General features: G+C 41.2%; 1 protein-coding gene across 14 annotated transcripts; it reads right to left on the minus strand.

The window, feature by feature from the left end:
• On the minus strand, positions 1–25,693 carry LOC109907730 (RNA-binding protein 39). 14 transcript variants are annotated; one of them, XM_031793893.1, is made up of 17 exons: positions 25,331–25,657; positions 23,229–23,285; positions 22,847–22,903; positions 21,950–22,099; positions 21,583–21,635; positions 20,814–20,984; positions 14,328–14,381; positions 9,135–9,252; positions 8,824–8,976; positions 6,488–6,625; positions 6,338–6,403; positions 6,057–6,261; positions 5,697–5,798; positions 4,093–4,207; positions 3,707–3,812; positions 908–986; positions 1–642 (listed from the first exon to the last, which is right to left on the minus strand). In XM_031793893.1, exons 8-17 carry the CDS (start codon positions 9,195–9,197, stop codon positions 542–544), a joined length of 1,128 nt encoding a protein of 375 aa, XP_031649753.1. In that variant the 5' UTR covers positions 9,198–9,252; positions 14,328–14,381; positions 20,814–20,984; positions 21,583–21,635; positions 21,950–22,099; positions 22,847–22,903; positions 23,229–23,285; positions 25,331–25,657; the 3' UTR covers positions 1–541. The 14 variants fall into 14 exon arrangements, with proteins under 14 accessions (XP_031649753.1, XP_020361479.1, XP_031649754.1 ...); XM_020505890.2 differs by lacking the exon at positions 21,950–22,099 and adding an exon at positions 4,714–4,746 and having other exon boundaries at positions 25,331–25,443; XM_031793888.1 differs by adding an exon at positions 4,714–4,746 and having other exon boundaries at positions 5–642; positions 21,583–22,099; positions 25,331–25,443.

Consider the following 25,693-nt stretch of genomic DNA (forward strand, 5'->3'; position numbering starts at 1 on the left):
TAAATTTGTTGGCATCGTTTTTTAATTTAACACTTTAACTGACAAAAACGTACATGGCAAATTAACATTTCTAAAGCACAACTGAATGACTAAATGTCCAATATAAATGCCCTAATGGGATGACAGCATACGGCAAACTGCAATTCGAGTCACAGGTTAATTTGGTTGGGCTGTCCAAAAATGGGTTGTTCTTCTGGGGTCGGTTTCAATAGAAATATACGCAGACTTCCCACTGTAAAACAACTCCGTACCCTATGTGCCCCTCCCCCCACCAAAACCCCAAAAGGTAGTATTTTCACAATGCAGGTTGAAACAACGTAATTTTCTCAAATGCAACTACAGAAATGTGTGACTACAGAATAACTCAAGCTTAGCCTCTAATAGCTGTCAGACTGAACAAGAAAACATTGCGTGATGAAGATAGGGTGGATTGGTACAGTGATTTGCTACTGTGTTCAATAAGATCCCAAAATATTGGCAAAAATGATGTACATTCTTGAAGCCAACAGGCATTGTGACATCTACCCCATGCATGGCAGAATCATTGCCGCACAGGCATCAATAACTGGGCTGCAGTTACCGAATCAGGAAAAAGGTTATGGTAGGTCGGAAAAGGTACGTACGCTGCAGTGATCATTTTACCTACAGAGAGAAGAAAAAAAAAACATTCCATCAATACTTGTCAAATACATATGCATTAGTCATGTATTAAATGTAGAAACCTGAGAGTTCAAAAGAACACAATCTAGCTACAGATTACAAATCAGCAGCACAAATTCCCTAAACATGGTACCATTTCATTTTGGTTAATTCCCACCATCCCTAGCCACACACATAACTGATTTAAATGCAAGGTATAAATATAAAATAATGACCATACATAATCCATTGGTACAAGGATACACACCAGCAAACCACCGCCCATGTAGCGCATTCACTGCAGCCATTGCTGTTGGGATTGTCGGGCATTTCATGTACACGTTGCCCTAAAAAGGAAAGGAAGAGGGTAAGGGTAAACTATCAATCTGCAACAGACCATTTGATGGGTAAAAAAGTAGAAACATACATTTCTACATTAAACCATAATAGAAAACAAAGAAATGGTAACTGCATTTATAATTTATTTGCAAAGTGCGCAATTTGCTGGACCACCTTAGACCTATCCACTTCTATAAAGTTGTCATGAAGTTACCCTTTTGTAGGTTTATGACCGCCATAAATACATTTCTCCCTTCTCTCCACCCTACAGAATGGACTCTTGGAAAGCCCGTTGTTAACATTAAAAAGGTTGGGGAAAGGTACAATATTTCTGTAATCCAACCAGTTGAAAGTGTCCGTTGGTACTTAAAGAATATGTCGTCAGATCAGTTGGTGTATGAGACATTATATCTGATGATAGGACGACAAATTGTATCTTGGAAAGGGTGCACATTCTGATTCACATCAGATTCACATGGAATTGTTGTGCAATTTAAAATGTTTAAATATGAAACGTAATTTTAGATTCTAAAATGAGAGAATTGTTTTCATAAAGTAAACTATACTCACTCAGTGGCCACTCCCAAGTGAACAGACATTGGTTGAGAACTATGAAACACACCCCCCTCTCTCCCCCAATACAAAAGCCCGTTGATGGATGTCAACTTAGGTTCTTCGATGACTGGTGTCCATGCGTTTAAAACGGCTAATTTCAACGTGGAGGTGACGATCATCACGCTAGAAGGAGGAATTTCTACTAGACAAGCCAGAATTCAGCGCGAGCTGATTATGGCAAAATTAACTTTGAACTCATTCACTAAAGAAATGAAACATCCTAAAAGTCGAGTTATCAGCTGCAGCTGTAACCGTACGTGGCCTAGGAAGGGACAGAATCTCCTAATAAGAACGACAGGGTACAACATATCCGACCTACAACCAGAAATATTCTTCAAAGGACAAGGGCGATCTCTGCTGGGCAAACCAGTCTTCCATCTATCGAAGCACAGCTCAGTGTAAATATATATCTTGCATTTTCCTTATCCGAATGGGCAGTTATTAGAATTCATAAGATTCTGTATTTATGGCAGCATAGCTTCTCAAGGACCCAATCCTTTTGTTCCTAGGTCTTCCCTCTCTTTCATTTAAACCCAACCCCCTTTCTTTGTTTAATCAGCTGTCATATCGGTTTAGTCCGCTAGGGACTTTCTTTTATGACATGATTTGTAATCGATGTATGCTCCATCCTGTGTATATGTAATTCTGTGTGATCATTTACAGTGGGGCAAAAAGTATTTAGTCAGCCACCAATTGTGCAAGTTCTCCCACTTAAAAAGATGAGGCCTGTAATTTTCATCATAGGTACACTTCATCTATGACAGACAAAATGATAAAAGAAATCCAGAAAATCACATTGTAGGATTTTTAATGAATTTATTTGCAAATTATGGTGGAAAATAAGTATTTGGTCACCTACAAACAAGCAACACTTCAAATTAAATCATTTACCTTTGATGCGCTTTGGATGTTTTCACTCACGAGACTCCCAGTTAGATAGCAAATGTTAGTTTTTTCCAAAAAGTTATTTTCCAATAATGAAAATAGTGCCCCCTAGATTCAAGAGGTTAACCTCTTGAGGGTAGGGGGCAGCATTCAGAATTTTGGATGAAAAGCATGCCCAAATTAAACGGCCTGCTACTCGGACCCAGAATATATGATATGCATAACTGGTAGATTTGGATAGAAAACACTAAAGTTTCCAAAACTGTTAAAATAGTGTCTGTGAGTATAACAGAACTGATTTAGCAGGCGAAAACCTGAGAAAAATCTATTCAGGAAGTCGTTTTTTGTTGTTGTAGCTTCTATTCAATGCCATTACAGTATCCATTGACTTAGGACTCCATTTGCAGTTCCTATGCCTTCCACTAGATGTCAACGGTCTTTAGAAATCGTTTCAGGCTTGTATTCTTATAAATGAGGGAGTGAGACCAGTCTGAACGAGTGGACCCTAATGTGACGCAGAGTTTCAGGCGCATTTCTTGTTTACCTTTTATATTGATGACGTTATTGTCCGGTTGAAATATTATAGATAATTTAGGCTAAAAAACAACCTGAGGATTGAATATAAACATCGTTTGACATGTTTCTATGAATTTTTTGTTTGATTGTTTTGACTGAGTTTGAGCCTGTGGATTACTGAAGAAAACACACTAACAAAATGGAGGTATTTGGATATAAAGAGACTTCAAACAAAAGGAACATTTGAGTAAATGAATGTCTTCTGATTGCCACCATATGAAGATCATCAAAGGTAAGGGATTAATTTTATCTCCATTTCTGAGTTTTGTAACGCTTCTGCTTGGCTGGTTACTGTTTGTAATAATTTGTCAACTGGGCTGTTCTGGGCTAGGTATGCTTTCGCCGAAAAGCATTTTATAAATATGACACCCTGGATGGTTTAACAAGAAGTTCATCTTTAAACCTATGTAAAATATGTTTTGTCTTCTGAATTTTTATAATGAGCTTTTCTGTAATTGAATTTGGCGCTCTGCAACCTCACTGGATGTTGGCCAGATGGGACGCTAGCGTCCCACATACCCTAGAGGTTAACGAGTTAATTGTTGCATGGTTTAATTCAATCATGTAATCAAACATTAGGTAATCGATTTGATAAAGTAGCCTGTCATAATTTAATCAGTCAGAGACAAAGTGCATTTCAAAAGTGGATTACCTGAGGGCAGTTCTTGTCAAGGTATATGTGGACAATTCCACCGTGTTTGTTGCACTCCTCAATGACGTCATCTTGAATCTCGACATCCCAGCCAGGTTCCTTTTCCCTGGAAAAGAGGCAGGTAATTTCAAGCCATTCATCACAAACGCATCTGACCTAACCCAGCTTCAGGAAATGATCAGTTACATTAACATTAAAGTAAATACTTTTGGGCTCCCAGAAACATGCCATATTAATTACTTTACAATCATTCAGTATTTTCCCATTTCTATCCTAATCTTATATTTGGGAATGCATTTATGAATTTAGTTCAGTGAATTAAATTAAAGATCTAAAACAATGCTTCCTTTCATCATGAAATGATAAGGTTAAAAGTAGTGTCTCACAACTGAGGGTTGAACATGTTGGACAGCTGTAGGCAGTGCGTAGCCAGTGGCTGCGTTGAGAGGGTCATGGCCTGGTTCATGCTTGGAGCCAGATTCAGTGAAAGGGTGGCAGGAGCTGTAAAAGGAGATGACAGTATCATTAACAGAGGTCCTTCTTACCAGAGCTGCTGTCAAGTGCAGATTAATTCCTGTCTGTTGAATTGAACATCAGTTCCTGGACTGACTGGAATTTCAATGTCATTAATTGACCCCAACCCTGCTTCTAACTGAGAACATCAGATTGACAATAATTGCCATTCCCTCCCTCCCAATGAATACATCTGAAAGTACAGGACTAGTTTTTCCTGTGTCGTTTCAATGCACATTTGGACAATGTAGTTACACACAAGAAAACCAGAGAAGATGAAAACAGACAGCTTGAGAATGTTATCATTTGGCTTAAACAAAAATAAAATGTGGGTATGCATGACAGCAATGATTTCAAACCAATACAAGAAAAAAGGACCATTGGAGAGCTCTCTCCGGTTTGAAACATGAGAACTTGAAACAAAATGATTTATTTTAGATGAGCATTAAATAATGTGCAGATTTGAGAAGCTGTTCACTTTCTTTCACATTCACCTTCAGGGGGTGGGTTCAGGCTGGCTTGTATGTCTAAAAGATTAGAAGAAGAGAAATTAAAGACGCACTTCAGTTAGAAAAGGTTGTGAGGATAGAACGATGCACAATGGATGAAGACCATTGACTTACTACACTGCAGTGCACATTAAGCCTATGTGCTAGAGGGGGACAGCCATAGCATTAGGCACACAATATGAGAGAAGCAATGGTTATCTGCATGCTAGTTCAATATCAGCATTCACATCTAACATGGTACTGTGATATTGTAGTGTGTTACATAAGTTTGAAGAGTCCCTTCACTTAGCAAGACAAACTGCTGGCTTTGGCAAGTCAAAACAACACACAGGTTGACTTGAATGATGTTAACTCATTTCTGGGTTTCGTACAAGTTTCCCATGATATTCAATGTGCTCTTTTCAAGCAGGGCCATAGTGAGTGAAAAAACAGCTCTCTCAGAGACCGACTCTCATCAGAGACTGGCAGGATGTTGAAGTGATTAACATACCTCATAATGAGTGTTGGTGGCAATGCCAGATTGGCCTTTAGTGTTTACATGTAGATCTATTGGATACATGTGGAAGAGATCATTAAAAGGAGAAATGATAGTGAGAAAAGAGAAGTCTTACGGCAGTTCATTTTAGATTATCATATATTGGTGGTCATGGATGCAGATAATGTTAACACACTTAATCTCCAGATAATGTTAGCCCCCTTTGCACTGTTTTCTGACACGTCACAAACCAAATTAAGGGAGGAGCAAAAAGGTAACTGGAAATCATCCTGCCAAAGCAGGTGTGACAGCATTCCTTTGCTACCTACCTTTAGAATGAGATTCATGATCAATAGCCAAAGCAAATTTAGTGGTGAATTTCACATTTGCATGAGGTATCAAAAAGCTCAAACTTCAAACTCCCTTTGAGGAGTCTGCAGTGCTCTTAGATGAGGCCAGTGAGTAGTTCATTCCACATGGATAATGAGCCTACCTGTACCAGCTGCCATGTTGATGAAGTGGATTGGAGTCGAGTGGATGGAACCACTCATCTGTAGAGCCTGCTGTGCAGCCGGGGGGATCTGAAGACCAGTACCTGAGAGAAACAAACTATTCATTAGCATCAAGTCTGTTCAAAGCTATTCAAAACAACTTGAGCACACACTGGAGTGATTATAGAAGTCAACTGGAGTAACACCTTGGTTGACCAAATCAGTTTTAGATTTCAGCACAAAAGTAGACATATCGAATACTAAGCTCAACTTTCACTTACTGCTGACAAACCTAAATGGTAATTTTGAGCACCAAACTAGACCAAACTACATCCACTCAAAAACAGCAGTTAATATCGCACCCTCTGCCAGCCGGGCCATGAGCTGCAGGCGCCCGGTGGTGCCCAGGTCAATGCCTGTCCTCTCCAGCTCGTCGTTGTCCAGGAAGGAACTGGCGGTGGAGGGGTCTGTGCGATCCGTCACGTGACCAACTTTCATGGGCCGCCCGGCCAGCTCAAAGCCATTCAGCTGCTCCAGGGCCTTCTTAGCGCACTCTGCATCTGCAAACTACAATACAGCATGAATCAGCTAACTAAAATGGCACACACCCTAATCTATTGCAAGTCTAAAATCAGGAACTTACTGCGATGAAACCATATCCTTTGGATCGTCCAGTTTCACTGTCATTCATCAGTTGTATGCTCTCAATCTGTTAAGGAAAACAGTTAGATACAAGAGTTAGTGTAAAAGGAGGTTAAAATGTAATTGATAAGTAATGGTGTTTCCTCCTTACTCTTCCGAAAGGCTCGAAGACACCTCGCAGCATGTCCTCTGTGATGTTGAAGTGTAGAGAGCCCACATACAGCCGCATAGGGCCAGCATTACCCTTCTGAAGGTTGTTGGCCATTGCTGCAGCTCTGTTCTTCTCAGCCTGCACACACACAAAAAATGGTGAGTCTATGCCATCTTCCAAGTAAGCGGTGAAAGGTGACATCACATATAATAATTCCATCAATGCTAAATATTTAAGTTAACCTCTCTGCGCACGGAACCCGCAAGTGGGCTGAAATTCCACAACATACGGTGATCGCTACATAAATAGTCATATTAAACATTCATGAAGTGTCTCACATGTATAGAAAGCCTAGATTCTTGCTAATCCAACTGCGTTGTCAGATTTAAAAAAGGATTTACTGCGAAAGAATACGATGCGATTATCTGAGCATAGAGCCCCATAAAAATAAAACATTTTTAAACCATCACAAACTGCATTAAAATAAATTGTTTCCCTTTGACGATCTTCGTCTGTTTGCAATTCCAATGCTCATTGTTACGCAATGAATGATCTTTTGTTTGATAAAATCGTTTTTTATAGCCTAACACGAAACATTTTGTGAACCGCTTGTGTCGTGAATTCCGTCTCATTCCATTTTCGACGACACATTCCAGGTAAATAACCCACACAGAACGTGACTTTCCCAGTCATGTTTGGTTTCACTGCAATCAACTGGTTTGTTTGTAACTGGAAATGGGACATTTCGCGGGACGTATTGACTGAAAGAAACCGATTTGAAGACAACAAGTCATGACATTGTGCACCAATTTTCCCGCTGTTTCGTTGATTGACTGTCTTTTAACCCAATGACCACTGATCGTCTTGAAATCTAGCTGGGTAGATAGCCAATGAGCTGAGCTAAACGGCAATACGCCATGTTTATGTGTTGCAAGACCAACCCATGTAGTAAGCTCCAGCGTAAAGAGAGTCATGTGCTATTGCATTTTCATACCGGAAGGAGAAACACATTACGCATTGCATTGTTTGGTGAATGCGCAGATTCAGCTGTTTATATATCAAATCATTATGGCGACTAAGTCAGGGAAAGCTAAATCTAAGTCTAGATATACAGATGTACACACAATTTTAGAATAAATTGATTGGGAAGGTGAGACAGATTGTTGTAGGACGATTCACTTAGCGATTGTGGAGGAATATTTTTTGAACGGGAGAGGACATCGTTTTGGACTGGTAAGTTCTTATCATGCTAATGCCCTAAAATATTATTTGTAAAAAATTTTTAGAAGCAATATATAAACATGTAATGTCATGTGAGATGCGTGTGTCTGCCGCCCCACCCCAACCCACATGGACTACCTGGCATGATGACTCCTTGCTGTCCCCAGTCCACCTGGCCTTGCCGCTGTTCCAGTTTCATCTGTTCTGCCTGCGGCTATGGAACCCTAAACTGTTCATTTTTACTCGAGGTGCTGTCCTGTTGCACCCTCTACAACCACTGTGATCTCCACCCGGCACAGCCAGAAGAGGACCGGCCACCCCTCGTAGCCTGGTTCCTATCTAGGTTTCTTACTAGGTTTTTGCCTTTCTAGGGAGTTTTTCCTAGCCACCGTGCTTCTACACCCGCATTGCTTGCTGTTTGGAATTTTAGGCTGGGGCTATATAAAATTGATTTGATAGAGGATTGAGGGTCTTCCAAATATTGAAAGTGTGTAAATAGTTACCCATGTTATTTTGTAAATAAATAAATAAATAAAATTTTCTTTTTCCCCCATATTTTTTTAATCAATAATTATTATTTTTTCATTTATTTTTCTCAATTCTTTGGGGGGGGGGGGGGGGTTAGAATACCATTTTGGTATTTTGTATATAGTTATTTGTTTCAAAATGTATACCTTCACCAATTGGGTACATTTGGGCTACTTGTGTGGGACACCTGGGTGACTTCATGATAAATGTAGCACACTCATTTTGGAAGTTATCACTCTGAAACTTTGCACAAGTACTGTTGCCCTCTTATATTTTTCACTGAAATTGTCCCCATCATCCTATCTGAATGTTTGTTATATCTTGTTCATTTTAAAGATGATAAAAAAATACAAAATGTATGGTTTTCTTCATTGTTTTATCTAAACCAGATCTATTGTGTTATATTCTCCTACATTCAATTTACATGTACACAAACTTCAGAGTGTTTTCTTTCAAATGGTACCAAGAATATGCATATCCTTGGTTCTGTGCCTGAGCTACAGGCTGTTAGATTTGGGTATGTCTTCAGGCGGAAATTGCACAAAGTAGGGGGGAAGCTGTACCCTCTACCCTCTTAAATCCACTACCTGAGGGGCCTGTACGATGATGGGCACTCCTAGAAGTCTCTGACCAGTTAAGCCAATAGCCAGCGGGACTGAATTCACATCCAGAAACTCAATGTAGGCAATGCCCTTTGACCTCCTGGAGTTTCTGTCAGAGATCATCCTCACGTCTCTCACCTACAGGGGATACAATAGTAATAGTGTGTCAAGAGTGAGCACCTTCCTAATGACCATTAGCTAAATTCTGTCAAAATAAAGTCTGCTGACTTATTTCATACGGCAAAGATAATGCAATCTACTTTTAAGTTTGTGAACTGTAAACTGCGAATACTGACTTTCCCCACAGCTGAGAAGAAGTCCTCTAGGTCCCGTGGTTTGATTCTGGCTGCCAGCTGCATACAAAAAACAGTGTGGGCATCCCTCTCCTCTGGGGTCAGGTTGTCAATTGGTTTCCTTGAAAAAAAAAAAAAACAGAGTTTAACACATATCATTTTCATGGATGGTGAGCAAAAAAAATAAAAACATGAGAGAGCTTATAAATCAAAGTTTATTGGTCACATACACAGATGTGCAAAAGTTATCCTAGGTGCAGCAAAATACTTATGTCCAGCTCCAACAATGCAGCAATACAACACACAAGTAGAAATAACAACGAGCAGTATCTGAACAATCAATGTCCACAATATAAATATACAGTATATGAATAGAAAAGGTGATTACAGCAGTAGTTATATAGGATAAGCCATGACTAGAACACTATACATATATACACACACAGTCGTGGCCAAAAGTTGAGAATTACACAAATATTAATTTTCACAACATCTGCTGCCTCAGCTTGTTGATGGCAATTTGCATATACTCCAGAATGTTATGAAGAGTGATTAGATGAATTGCAATTAACTGCAATGTCCCTCTTTGCCATGCAAATGAACTGAATCCCCCCCAAAAATGTCCATTGCATTTCAGCCCTACCACAAAAGGACCAGCTGACATCATGTCAGTGATTCTCTCGTTAACACAGGTGTGAGTGTTGATGAGGACAAGGCTGGAGATCACTCTGTCATGCTGATTGAGTTCAAATAACAGACTGGAAGCTTCAAAAGGAGGGTGGTGCTTGGAATCATTGTTCTTCCTCTGTCAACCATGGTTACCTGCAAGGAAACACGTGCCATCATCATTGCTTTGCACAAAAAGGACTTCACAGGCAAGGATATTGCTAGTAAGATTGCACCTAAATCAGCAATTTATTTATCGGATCATCAAGAACTTCAGGGCGTCCAAGAAAGTCCAGCAAGCGCCAGGACCGTCTCCTAAAGTTGATTCAGCTGCGGGATCGGGGCACCACCAGAACAGAGCTTGCTCAGGAATGGCAGCAGGCAGGTGTGAGTGCATCTGCACGCACAGTGAGGTGAAGACTTTTGGGAGGATGGCCTGGTGTCAAGATGGGGAGCAAAGAAGCCACTTCTCTCCAGGAAAAACATCAGGGACAGACTGATATTCTGCAAAAGATACAGGGATTGGACTGCTGAGGACTGGGGTAAAGTCATTTTCTCTGATGAATCCCCTTTCCGATTGTTTGGGGTATCCGGAAAAAAGCTTATTCGGAGAAGACAAGGTGAGCGCTAGCATCAGTCCTGTGTCATGCCAACGGTAAAGCAGACCATTCATGTGTGGGGTTGCTCCTCAGCCAAGGGAGTGGGCTCACTCACAATTTTGCCTAAGAACACAGAACATGAATAAAGAATGATACCAACACATCGGGGAGCAATCGGAGAGCAACTTCTCCCAACCATCCAGGAACAGTTTGGTGACAAACAATGCCTTTTCCAGCATGATGGAGCACCTTGCCATAAGGCAAAAGTGATAACTAAGAGGCTTAGGGAACATAACATTGATATTTTTGGTCCATGGACAGGAAACTCCCCACACCTTAATCCCATTGAGAACTTGTGGTCAATCCTCAAGAGGCGGGTGGACAAACAAAACCCCACAAATTCTGACAAGCTCCAAGCATTGATTATGCAAGAATGGGCTGCAATCAGTCAGGATGTGGCCCAGAAGTTAATTGACAGCATGCCAGGGCATATTGTAGAAGTCTTGAAAAAGGGTCAACACTGTAAATATTGACTCTTTGCATCAACTTCATGTAATTGTCAATAAAAGCATTTGACACTTGTAATTATACTTCAGTATCACATGGTAACATCTGACAAACATATCTAGACACTGAGGCAGCAGACTTTGTGAAAATTAATATGCGTGTGTCATTCAAAACCTTTGGCCACGACTGTGTGTGGTATGTATGCATGCACACATACACCTGGCCGGGTGGTGCCAGAACAACAACCTATCCCTCAACGTAACCAAAACTAAGGAGATGATTGTGGACTACAGGAAAAGGAGGAGCGAGCATGCCCCCATTCTCATCGACGGGGCTGTAGTGGAGCAGGTTGAGAGCTTCAAGTTCCTAGTTGTCCACATAAACAACAAACTAGAATGGTCCAAACACACCAAGACAGTTGTGTGGCATGGGTCCTGAGAACCTCAAAAGGTTCTACAGTTGCAACATCAAGAGCATCCTGACTGGTTGCATCACTGCCTGGTACGGCAATTGCTCGGCCTCTGACCACAAGGCACTACAAAGGGTAGTGCGTACCGCCCAGTACATCACTGGGGCTAAGCTGCCTGCCATCCAGGACCTCTATACCAGGCGGTGTCAGACCATTTTTAGGGCCTTTCTCTAAGACCCCAGCCACCCCAGTCATAGACTGTTCTTTACTACCACATGGCAAGCGGTACCAGAGTCCCAAGTCTAGGACAAAAAGGCTTCAACAGTTTTTTCCCCCCAGCCATAAGACTCCTGAACAGGTAATCAAGTGGCTACCCGGACTATTTGCATTGTGAACCCTCCCAAAACCCCCACCAACCATTTTACGCTGCTGCTACTCTCCGTTTATCATATATGCATTGTCACTTTACCTATACATTCATGTACATACTACCTAAATTGGGCCGACCAACCAGTGCTCCCACACATTGGCTAACCGATCGATCTGCATTGTGTCCCACCCTCCACCCCCTCTTTTACACTACTGCTACTCTCTGTTCATCATATATGCATAGTCACTTTAACCATATCTACATACTACCTCAATCAGCCTGACTAACCAGTGTCTGTATGTAGCATCACTACTGTATACAGCCTGTCTTTTATTTCTTTACCTACCCATTGATCACCTAATACCTTTTTTTGCATCGGTTAGAGCCTGTAAGTAAGCATTTAATTGTAAGGTCTACACCTGTTGTATTCGGCGCACGTGACAAATTTACTTTGATTTCACACACACACGGTTAGAGCATTGGGCCAGTAACCGAAAGGTTGCTAGATCAAATCCCTGAGCTGACAAGGTACAAATCTGTCATTCTGACCCTGAACAGGCAGTTAACCCACTGTTCCTAGGCCATCATTGAAAATAAGAATTTGTTCTTAATAACTGACTTGCCTAGTTAAATAAAGCTAAAAAAAAAACAAAGCTGTCTTCCTAGGCCGTCATTGTAAAAAGTTTCTTAAACTTCTTATGGCTCCAATCCCATTAACGGGATCGATATGACAACAGCCAGTAAAAGTGCAGGGCGCCAAACTCAAAACAGAAATCTCATAATTAAAATTCCTCAAACATAAATGCCATCAGTGTCTGATTTCAATTAGGCTTTACAGCGAAAGCACCACAAACGATTATGTTAGGTCACCACCAACTCACAGAAAAACAAATTTTTCTAGCCAGAGAGGAGTCACAAAAAGCAGAAAGAGAGAAAATGAATCACTAACCTTTGATGATCTTCATCAGATGACACTCATAGAACTTCATGTTGCACAATTACATGTATGTTTTGTTTGATAAAGTTAATATTTATATAAAAAAAATCTAAGTTTACATTGGCACGTTACGTTCAGTAGTTCTAAAACATGCAGTGATATTGCAGAGAGCCACATCAATTTACAGAAATACTCATAATAAACATTGATAAAGATACCACTATTATACATGGAACTTTAGATAAACTTCTCCTTAATGCAACCGCTTTGTCAGATTTCAAAAAAACTTTACGGAGAAAGCAAACCATGCAATAATCTGAGAAAAGCCTTTAGACAACAAAGCAGCCAAAAAGATACCCGCCATATTGGGTAGTCAACATTACTCAGAAATAGCATTTTAAATATTTACTTACCTTTGATGATCTTCATCAGAATGCACTCCCAGGAATCCAAGGTCCACCATAAATGTTTGATTTGCTCGATAATGTCCATCAGTTATGTCCAAATATCTTCTTCTGTTTGGGCATTTGGTAAACAAATCCAAATCGGATGAAAAGTTCCGATACAGCCCGTAGAAACATGCCAAACTAAGTATGGAATCAATCTTTAGGATGTTTTTAACATAAAACTTAATTAATGTTCCAACCGGACAATTCCTTTGTCTGTACAAATGAAGTGGAACGTAGCTACCTTACACGTGAGTGCGCCAGACCGAGGCTGTGGCACTCTGGCAGACCACTCACTCAAAGAGCCCTTATGAGCCCCTCCTTTAGAGTAGAATCCTCAAAACAGGTTCTAAATACTGTTGACATCTAGTGGAAGCCTTGGGAAGTGAAACAACTAATATCACCCTGTATCTTCAATCGGGGCTGAGTTGAAAATCTACAAACCTCAGATTTCCCACTTCCTGGTTGGAGTTTTTTTTCTTCGGGTTCTTGCCTGCCATACGAGTTCTGTTATACTCACAGACATCATTCAAACGGTTTTTAAAATTTCAGAGTGTTTTCTATCCAAATTTACTAATTATATGCATATTCTAGCTTTTACAGCTGAGTAGCAGGCAGCTTAATTTGGGCACGTTTTTCAGCCAAGCTACCCAATACTGCCCCCTACCCCAAAGAAGTTAAATGAAGGTTAAATAAAAACTTTTTTTTTTTTTATATTTTAAGTGGGTTAAAACAGTATGTAAGCATTGTTAAAAAGTGACCCGTGTTCAATGACTATGTACATAGGGCAGCAGTCTAAGGTTCAGGGCAGGGTACCAGCTGGCTAGCGAAGGCTGTTTATCAGTCTCTCAGTCCCAGCTTTGATGCACCTGTACTGTCTCCACCTTTTTAATGATAATTCTTGCCTTCCTGTGACACCGGGTGCTGTAGATGTCCTGGAGGACAGGCAGTGTGCCCCCCATAATGCACTGGCTGACCGCGCCACCCTATGGTTGCGGCCGGTGAAGTTGCCATACCAGTCGTTGAGACAGCCCGACAGAATGCTCTCGATGGTGCATCTGTTGAAGTTTGTGAGGGTCTTGGGGGCAAGGCCAAATTTCTTCAGCCTCCATAGGTTGAAGCGGCGCTGTTACACCTTCTTCACCCCGCTGTCGGTGTGCAGGAACCATTTTAGATCCTCTGTGATGTGCATGCTAAGGAACTTGAAGCTTTGGACCCGCCCCACTGTGGCTTCTAAGATAATCCGGCTGTGTATATCTCACCTTACTGGACTCTTGTCTTTCTTGAAGGGGCTACAACTTCTTGAGCGTTTCCAACTGAAAAAAGGAACAATCACAACGTTTAATTCTTACCCAGACTTTACATACATACTTTATTGACAAGACATCCAACAGGGAAACAGTAACATGTCACATCACAAAGAATTATAAAAATAAAATAAAAACTTTGTTTGTTGGCATGTGGTGGACCAACCTTCCCTCCCGGAACACCACAAAATCTCAGCTCCAAACTAGGGTGTAAAACAAGGTTCAGCTCAGTATGTACGCCTACAATGCCAAACTGTATAGGTTTTTAATAGATAAGTATTATTCTATTCAACTTACTTTCCTTCCCTCATTTGGGCCTACTTTTTGTACTCTACTTCACTTGAAACACATCAGCCCGGTCACAAACAGGGAGGGGATTGACCTGAGGACACAAAACCAGGGCTATGGCTTCAAGTTGAGATGACAACAGTAGTAGGCTTGATTACCAACGATGACTAGACAGCCTACAGGGAGGAGGGGAGGGCTCGGAGTGTGGTGCCTGGAAAACAACGTCAACAAAACAAAAGGAAATGATCACGGACTTCAGGAAACAGCAGAGGGTGCACCCCCCTATCTACATTGACGGGACCGCAGTGGAGAAGCTGGAAAACTTCAAGTTCCTTGGCGTACACATCACTGAAATGGACCATCCACACAGACAGTATGGTGAAGAAGGCACAACAGAGTCTCTTCAACCTCAGGAGGCTAAAGAAATTTGGCTTGTCACCTAAAACCCTCAAGCTTTTACAGATGCACAATTGAAAACATCCTGTCGGGCTGTATACGTAATATATATATATATATGGCAACTGCACCGCCCGCAACTGCAAGGATCTCCAGAGGGTAGTGCGGTCTGCCCAAATCACTACAGGGGGGAAACTACCCACCCTCCAGGACACCTACAGCACCCAATGTCACAGGAAGGCCAAAAATATCATCAAGGACATCAACCACCCGAGCCACTGCCTGTTCACCCTGCTATCATCCAGAAGCCGAGGTCAGTACAGGTGCATCAAAGCTGGGACCGAGAGACTGAAAAGCAGCTTCTATCTCAAGGCCATCAGACTGTTAAACAGCCACCACTAGCACATTAGAGGCTGCAGCCTATAGGCATAGACTAGAAATCACTGGCCACTTTAAGGAATAGAACACTTGTCACTTTAATAATGTTTACATATCTTGCATTACTCAGCTCATATGTACAGTGGGGCAAAAAAGTATTTAGTCAGCCACCAATTGGGCAAGTTCTCCGGCTTAAAAAGATGAGGCCTGTAATTTTCATCAGAGGTACACTTCAACTATGACAGACAAAATGAGGGGGAAAAAAAATCCAGAAAATCACATTGTAGGATTTTTTATGAATTTATTTGCAAATTATAGTGGAAAATATGTATTTGGTCACCTACAAACAAACAAGATTTCTGGCTCTCACAGACCTGTAACTTCTTCTTTAAGAGGCTCCTCTATCCTCCACTCGTTACCTGTATTAATGGCACCTGTTTGAACTTGTTATCAGTATAAAAGACACCTGTCCACAACCTCAAACAATCACACTCCAAACTCCACTATGGCCAAGACCAAAGGGCTGTCAGAGGACACGAGAAACAAAATTGTAGACCTGCACCAGGCTGGGAAGACTGAATCTGCAATAGGTAAGCAGCTTGGTTTGAAGAAATCAACTGTGGGAGCAATTATTAGGAAATGGAAGACATACAAGACATACAAGACCACTGATAATCTCCCTCGATCTGGGGCTCCACGCAAGATCTCACCCCATTCACAATGGTGAGCAAAAATCCCAGAACCACACGGGGGGACCTAGTGAATGACCTGCAGAGAGCTGGGACCAAAGAAACAAAGCCTACCATCACTAACACTACGCCGCCAGGGACTCAAATCCTGCAGTACCAGACGTGTCCCCCTGCTTAAGCCAGTACATGTCCAGGCCCGTCTGAAGTTTGCTAGAGAGCATTTGGATGATCCAGAAGAAGATTGGAAGAATGTCAGATGAAACCAAAATATAACTTTTTGGTAAAAACTCAACCTGTTTGGAGGACAAAGAATGCTGAGTTGCATCCAAAGAACACCATACCTACTGTGAAGCATGGGGGTGGAAACATCATGCTTTGGGGGTTGTTTTTCTGCAAAGGGACCAGGACGACTGATCCGTGAAAAAGAAAGAATGAATGGGGCCATGTATCGTGAGATTTTGAGTGAAAACCTCCTTCCATCAGCAAGGGCATTGAAGATGAAACTTGGCTGGGTCTTTTAGCATGACAATGATCCCAAACACACCGCCCGGGCAACGAAGGAGTGGCTTCGTAAGAAGCATTTCAAGTTCCTGGAGTGGCCTAGCCAGTCTCCAGATCTCAACCCCATAGAACATCTTTGGAGGGAGTTGAAAGTCCGTGTTGCCCAGCAACAGCCCCAAACAGGAGATCTGCATGGAGGAATGGGCCAAAAATACCAGCAAGTGTGTGAAAACCTTGTGAAGACTTACAGAAAACATTTGACCTCTGTCATTGCCAACAAAGGGTATATAACAAAGTATTGAGATAACTTTTGTTATTGACCAAATACTTATTTTCCACCATAATTTGCAAATACATTCATTAAAAATCCTACAATGTTATTTTATCGATTTTTTTTCTCCTAATTTTGTCTGTCATAGTTGAGGTGTACCTATGATGAAACTTACAGGCCTCTCATCTTTTTAAGTGGGAGAACTTGCACAATTGGTGGCTGACTAAATACTTTTTTGCCCCACTGTATATACTGTATTCTATACCATCTTTACCAGAAACAAGGCTCTCACCGTTGCTGCTTGTTATAGACCCCCTTCAGCCCCCAGCTGTGCCCTGGACACCATATGTGAATTGATCGCCCCCCCCATCTATCTTCAGAGTTCGTACTGTTAGGTGACCTAAACTGGGACATGCTTTAACACCCCGGCCGTCCTACATACTAAGCTAGATGCCCTCAATATCAAACAAATTATCAAGGAACCTACCAGGTACAACCCTAAATCCATAACCATGGGCACCCATCCTGACCAACTTGCCCTCTAAATACACATCTGCTGTCTTAAACGAGGATCTCAGCGATCACTGCCTCATTGCCTGAGCGTGTAATGGGGCCGCAGTCAAACGTCCACCATCATCACGGTCAAACGCTCCCTAAAGCACTTCAGATAGCAGGCCTTTCTAATCGACCTGGCCCGGGTCCCCTAGAAGGATATTGACCTCATCCCGTCAGTAGAAGATGCCAGTACTCTTAAATAAACACACCCCATTCAAAAGAAAATTGAACTAAGAACAGATATAGCCCTTGGTTCATCCCAGACCTGACTGCCCTTGACCAGCACAAAAACATCCTGTGGCATTCTACATTAGCATTGAATAGCTCCTGCGATATGCAACTTTTCAGGGAAGTCAAAACCCAATATACTCAGTCAATTAAGAAAGCTAAGGCTAGCTTTTTCAAACATAAATTTGCATCCTGGGACACTAAAGTCCATGGAGAATAAGAGCACCTCCTCCCAGCTGCCCACTGCACTGAGGCTAAGAAACTGTCACCACTGATAAATCCACTATAATTGAGAACTTCAATAAGCATTTTTCTACAGCTGGCTATGCTTTCCAGCTGGCTACCCCTACCCCGTCCAACATCTCAGCACCCCCTGCAGCAACTTGCCCAACCCCCCCCCCCCCCCCCCCCACTTCTCCTTTACCCAAATCCAGACAGCTGATGTTCTGAAAGAGCTGCAAAATCTGGATCCCTACAAATCAGCTGGGCAAGACAATCTGGACCAGCTCTAAAATTATCCACCTAAATAATTGCAACCCCTATTACTAGCCTATTCAACCTCTTTCTGAGACCTGAGATCCCCAAAGATTGGAAAACTGCCACGGTCAATCCCCCTCTTCAAAAGGGGGAAGACACTCCAGACCCAAACTGTTATAGACCTAAATCCATCCTGCCCTGCCTTTCTAAAATCTTCGATAGCCAAGTTAACAAAAAGATCACAGACCATTTAAAATCTCACCATACCTTCTCCACTATGCAATCTGGTTTCCGAGCTGGTCACGGGTGCACCTCAGCCACGCTCAGGGTCCTAAACGATATAACCGCCATCGATAAAAGACAGTACTGTGCAGCCGCCTTTTTCGACCTGGCCAAGGCTTTCGACTGTCAATCACTGCATTCTTATCGACAGATTCAATAGCCTTCACTTCTCAAATGACTGCCTCGCCTGAGTCACCAACTACTTCTCAGATAGAGTTCAGTGTGTCAAATCGGAGGGCCTGTTGTCCGGACCTCTGGCAGTCTCTATGGGGGTGCCACAGGGTTCAATTCTCGATGTCGCTCTCGCTGCTGGTGATTCTCTGATCCACCGCTACGCAGACGACACCATTCTGTATACATCTGGCCCTTCTTTGGACACTGTGCTAACAGACCTCCAAAACGAGCTTCGACGCCATACAACACTCCTTCCGTGGCCTCCAACTGCTCTTAAATGCTAGTAAAGCTAAGTTCATGCTCTTCAACCGATTGCTGCACACACCCTCCCGCCCAACTAGCATCACTAAGCTGTATTTTTTCTGACCTAGAATATGTGGACAACTTCAAATACCTAGGTGTCTGGTTAGACTAAACTCTCCTTCCAAACTCACATTAAGCATCTCCAATCCAAAATTAAATCTAAAAACGGCTTCCTATTTCGCAACAAAGCCTCCCTCACTCATGTTGCCAAACATACCATCCTTCCGATCCTTGACTTCGGCGATGTCATTTACAAAATAGCCCCCAACACTCTACTCAGCAAACTGGATGTAGTCTATCACAGTGCCATCCGGTGTCACCAAAGCCCCATACACTACCCACCACTGTGACCTGTATGCTCTCGCTGGCTGGCCCTCACTACATATTCGTCGCCAAACCCACCGGCTCCAGGTCATCTATAAAAGCCTTTGCTAGGTAAAGCCCCACCTTATCTCAGCTCACTGGTCACCATTGCAGCACCCACCCGTAGAACGCGCTCCAGCAGGTATATTTCACTGGCCACCTTTCCTTCCAGTTCTCTGATGCCAATGACTGGAACGAATTGCAAAAAAATAAAAAATAAATCACTGAAGCTGGAGTCATATCTCGCTCTCTAACTTTAAACATCAGCTGTCAGAGCACTGTACCTGTTCATGGCCAATCTGTAAACAGCACCCCCAACTACCTCATCCCCATATTATTACTTACCCTCTTGCTCTTTTACATCATCATCTGCACATCTATCACTCCAGTGCTAATGCTAAATTGTAATTATTTCACCACTATGGCCAATTTATTGCCTAACTCCATACTCTTCTACATTTGCACACAATGTATATAGATTTTAAATTTTTTTCTATTGTGTTATTGACTGTGTGTTTGTTTTATTTTTTTTATTTAACCTTTATTTAACCAGGTAGGCTAGTTGAGAACAAGTTCTCATTTACAACTGCGACCTGGCCAAGATAAAGCATAGCAGTGTGAACTGACAACAACAGAGTTACACATGGAGTAAACAATTATGTCAATAACACAGTAGAAAAAAAAGAGTCTATATACATTGTGTGCAAAAGGCATGAGGAGGTAGGCGAATAATAACAATTTTGCAGATTAACACTGAAGTGATAAATGAACAGATGGTCATGTACAGGTAGAGATACTGGTGTGCAAAAGAGCAGAAAAGTAAATAAATATAAACAGTATGGGGATGAGGTAGGTAAATTGGGTGGGCTATTTACCGATAGACTATGTACAGCTGCAGCGATCAGTTAGAGATTGTTTATGGGTAACTCTTGTTTTTGTCGCACTGCTCTGCTTTATCTTGGCCAGGTCGCAGTTGTAAATGAGAACTTGTTCTCAACTGGCCTACTAGGTTAAATAAAGGTGAAATAAAATTCTACTGTATCTTAGTCCGTTCCGCTCTGACATCGCTTGTCCATATGTATATAGTCTTAATTCATTTTGCTACACCCGCAATAGCATCTGCTAATCACATATGTGACCAATACAATTTGATTAGAAAGGCAACAAACCACGCCACTTTTAAATACAAAACCAGGTTTCATTTCATCATCAACACTAAGTTTATAGACAACAGCTTTCACAGTGGAAAACACAAATTATGTCCAAGGAGCAGACATAGCAGATTATTCCAACCCATTTTTGTCTGTAGACAACACATAAGGAAGCCCAAAAATTGTGACACAGGAAAAAAAAAGAAGACAGAAGCGTTTCCCAAACTCAGACCCCAGGAACCAAAGAGGTGACGTTTTGGTTTTTACCCCAAACAGCTGACTAAAATGATCCAAGCGTGATGATCAGTTGATTATTTGAATCAGCTGTGTAGTGCTTGGGCAAAAAATGAAATGTGCACAGTTTGAAAAAGCCTGCAATACGTACAAGGGGCCCCGGCATCCTCTGTAGCGTCCAGCATGTTCCCTGCTACGGGAACCACTGCGCCGGCGTTCTTTACTGTGGCTGCGTTTCTTCTCCAGACTCTTCTTCCCATCTTTGCTGTAGCACTTGTCAGAGCTCAGGCTGCGACTACTCCTACGATGGCTCCTCTTTTTCCTGGAACACAGTATGACATTCAGGGTGCAATCACACAACACAATTGGAAACGGATACTTCAGACATCACTGATGCCGTTTCCAAAAGGTTACATGATTGAAACATGACCTGTGGCAACTGACAAGATAAATCAAAACTACATTTTATTTGTCACATGCGCCAAATACAACAGGTGAAATGCTTACTTACTACAAGCCCCTAACCAACAACACAGTTAAGAAAAATAAACAAAAATAAATAAAACAAATACTTAAAGAGCATCAGTAATATAACAATAGCGAGGCTATATACACGTGTTACCGGTATGGAGTCAATGTGCTGGGGCAACAGTCAAGGTAATATGTACATGTATGTAGAGTTATTAAAGTGACTATGCAGAGATAATAACAGAGTAACAGCAGCTGAAGGGGGGGAATCAATGCAAATAGTCTGGGTAGCCATTTGATTAGATGTTCAGGAGTCTTCTGGCTTGGGGGTAAAAGCTGTTTAGAAGCCTCTGACCTAGACTTTAGCGCTCCCGTACCGCTTGCTGTGTGGTAGCAGAGAGAACAGTCTGTGTGGAGATGGTTTAGCAAAGAGTTTAAAAATCAGTACTTACTTCTTACTACTGCGCTCTTCATTTCCATTAGCACTAGAGGACTTTATTTCATCCTAAGCAGGGTTGATAGAAGAACATCATGAGGATGTAGAGGAAACATTGCAAGTCGTCAGGGGTGAGGGAGGGAACAAGAAAATACAGAACATAACCATTAGGTTAAAAATACTGTTAACATTAATATGTAAGGGGGTCAGCCCCTGTAGAGTTCCATTCCAATTACTCCCCCTGCTGTTATAACTACATATCATACAGTACTCAATCCAACCAAAAGTCAAAGTATATGGGAAAAATATATACTATTTTGGCATGATACAGTAAGTTATGGGAACAGTTTGGTCATCTCAACCCCACCCCTCCTTTGTCGTACCAGTACCACTATCTGTTCCTAAGCCCACTGAGACCATGCTTGGCCCACAGCCGCTAAAAGTGATCCTGTGGTTGATGTCAGTCCAGTGATCTTCACCCATTTTCCTTCTTGGACTGTAAGAGTTCGATGCCACCTCTGTCACATCTCGCCCTGAAGCAAACAGGGATTCACACTGCTTAGTAATATGGACTCCCAAGTAAAACTGAAGAAAAAAATCTAATCGTTTAGCCTCATGTTAAATGTCCTATAATTTTTTTTGTGCCAGTTGAATGGAGATGTTTGTATTTGAATGGCTTGAATTTTATGAGGGGAAACATACTCATACTGGTGAAATCATTAACTAAATGTATAATAGAAATGAAACCTTGAAATAAATCTTACAAATAAATTGTAGTAAGAAAATAAACGTAAAATATTACTGGTGTTAAAAGGCATGCAAAGTCAAGATGCTGATTTACAAAATCAGAAACCATCACAATAGACTTGGGCAGGGAGACAGTATTCATATTTTAAAATAATCAATAGCTTGTTTTGTTGACCTTGGCAAAATCATGACTACTCATTTAAGCCTGATTTGTTAAGTGATATACTATAGAGAAGACTAATCTACTACAGCCAAATGTAAGGGTAAAATAGGTACTTATGCATGTAATTCCTATTTTTAGGTCAGACTTACTTGATTGACACTGATGCATAACAAAAGGTCACATATATAAATAGAATATGTGCAAGAACTACTGGTACCACAGTAATTATATTTCTATGGGTCAATCCAACTGTAACATTAGGTGTAAACATTGTGAAAATGCCTTTAGCTACCATGTCAACAGAAAATTTGAATATTGTCTCCTTTGCATGTGGGGTAAAATGTGCTGATTATCATCCATTTGCATTCACCTTGTTGCAACCAAACAGGTGATAGATAGGATGTTCTAAGATGAAGCTCTTTTTGTCCTAGGGGATCACAGTACATCAATACATTGCTAAATTACTACCTTACACTCTCCCCCCAACACACAGTTCTCACTCGAATCAAAAGGTGAGAGAAGAGGGGAGATATCGTTAGGCAAGTCTACAAAGAGAGAGAGATGGGCATTTATTCAGACTGTTTGGATTATGTCAATGCATCACACACCGCATTCAAACGTTGAGTGGCACAAACAACCATTTAACCATAAATAATAGCAACATATCTCTGAGCAGCAAGATGATACAAGACCAGCAAATAGTGAATGCGCAAAAAAACATAGCTACAAGCCTGGCAATTCTAGCTACCCACCTTTTTGTATGGAGCCTCTAGCATAGCCTCAACATCAAAGTCGTCTGCCATGGTCTCCTGAAAGAGAAAATCCGATACAATCAAGTCAGAACATCAGTCATGAGATATACATATTTCTGCTTTTATCTAGATAGCTAGATACTACAACTGGCACAGAAAATAGGGGTTAGCTGACAACGTCACGAAAACGATGTGCACACTTAATTGGAGCAGAAGTCCGTGTTGTTGTGATTCTGGCTGGCCAGATAGCTAGCAACAATGACAAGAACCTGCCATGTGGGGAATCGTAGGTGGCTCGTTTCAACTTGTTCTTGATACCATGTCTTGTTTTGACTGGTGTCACGTATATGTTAATATTGCTAAAATTCGTTGGCTAGGTATCCAATCAACGATGTATGAGAGACAAGTGCTCATTGTGAAAATGTATTTACGTTTTCAATAAACATTGGAGACAAAATATTGTTTACATGTTGTCAATCTAGCCAAGCCGATAGCTTGCCTAGCTAGTTGGTCTAATTTGAATAATATACTAGTCAGAATAGATTCAGACCCTGCTTGCTTACAGCTGCACTGAGTTGGACAGGTTTCCTGTTTACATTTGCATTTTTTATTTGTGTCCTTCAAGGCAGATGTCAATGAGCACGTTAGGCTGCCTTTCACTTTTTTTTTTATGGCGGATTGATCGCGAGGGAGGCACTAGTAATGTCTGAAGTTTTCGGTTTGGCTATTTGTTTAAAAAGTTTATTAGACTATAAATAAATATTTGCCAAAATTTGTAATCTCTCCCATGTCTTATTCAACTGGTATGAGACACAAGTGGCACCTTACTCGTCAGTGTAAACTCCCAGTTCTGCATAAATATGTAAATAATATGGCCACCTTACTTTATATGAATGGCCGTAACATGCTGTAATTGTTTATTCAAATTAACACATTAAGTATCTGATTTGCATAAAGTAGTATAAAAAGTTGTATTCTAATTTCATAAATTGTTACAAACTCAGTTTTGCATAAATCATTTTGATTTGTTAATATGACCACCCTACCTTAAATTGGGCTTAAATTACTCTAGTTGTCTATTCCATACTGCCTAATTTGTATAATATAGCATTTTACTTAATTTGAATCAATTGTGATCTACATCAGCGCTGAAAATGGCAAAACAATATGACCACCATATCTTGAGATATTGGACAAAACGTGTTGAATTTTTTTGCCCAGACAAGTGATTTGGTGCCATTATTGACTAGGGATTAACATTGGCCTGTCTGCAACCTTTTTGACTTTAGCTGATAACTTAAAAATAAGATCTCAGCAATGGTAAATCCTATTCTCATGGAATAAACTGTTCTGTGTTACCATAACATGGAATATAAAGTATAACACCAGAACCAAAGTTGAATTTTGTCCCCCAACACCATAGGAAGCCTGTCCGACCCTAGAACAGCTGTAAACAAGCATAGGGTCAGAATCTATTCTCATTAAAATTATACCGAGCAGTACCAAAAACTGTACAGTATGAAGATAGGTCAAAACTGCTTGTCCAATAGAAATCCCCGATCACACTTGTAGGCGAATCCATTGCGAAGATAAACTCATATTTAGTAAACGTCACCGGGTCTAACAGTCGTCATGTGCAAGCCGTTAACTCTTGTCAGTCTTTCGATAGAAAATTGTTTGACCAATTAAAACGTGTCAATATGTCACTTTCACGATGTTGGAGTAATAACACGTCCACAACTACTTATGACATTGGCTCAAATCTAGGTTGTGCATTTTAAGATTTCGAGGAGAACTAAGGAATAATCTCATTGCCTTCTCAAATCCCGATCTGTGTCGCAAGCGTTCCCGGAAGTCTCGCCTCCAGGTTGAGAAACTCCTGAGAGTACGGAGCCTCACATTACATCAGCCCTTTACAATCTGCTAGCTAGCACATTACTGTCCCTTTTTTAGACCAGCAAGAACCATGTGGAACTTAACTAGCTACATGGCTTACTACCAATATGTTTTCTAGTAACGCTAGCTAGCTAAACAACGTTAGCCAAAATCTGTGAGGAAGATGTGCCTGTGACGATTTGTAATGGTAACGTTAGCTAACTTACCGCAGGGATTTGTCCCAACGTCTGCTTCTTCTGTGACCAGAAACAATTAAGTTAGCTAGCAAACTTATACAACCAGCCAGTGAACTAACGTTAGCCAACTACGTCTTCAGGATAAACTTGGCCAAATATGACCTCGGATTCGCCTGCTGCTGTTCTTACCAACAACACACAACAGCTTAAAAAGAAATGTTCTCGTTCCGCGCTACTGTACAGTAGCTAGTAATGAATTCAGCCTTATATTAGCTAGCTATAACTTGTTTTGCGTTTGAAGTTCATTAGCGTCTCTAAAATGGCGTTCTCTGGTTTTATCAACACGCGACTTGCAATGAGCGTGGTCCTATCCAGTGTTGCCAACTCCATAAT

This window comes from Oncorhynchus kisutch, linkage group LG17, assembly GCF_002021735.2.
Source record: "Oncorhynchus kisutch isolate 150728-3 linkage group LG17, Okis_V2, whole genome shotgun sequence".
Taxonomy (NCBI): Eukaryota; Metazoa; Chordata; class Actinopteri; order Salmoniformes; family Salmonidae; genus Oncorhynchus; species Oncorhynchus kisutch.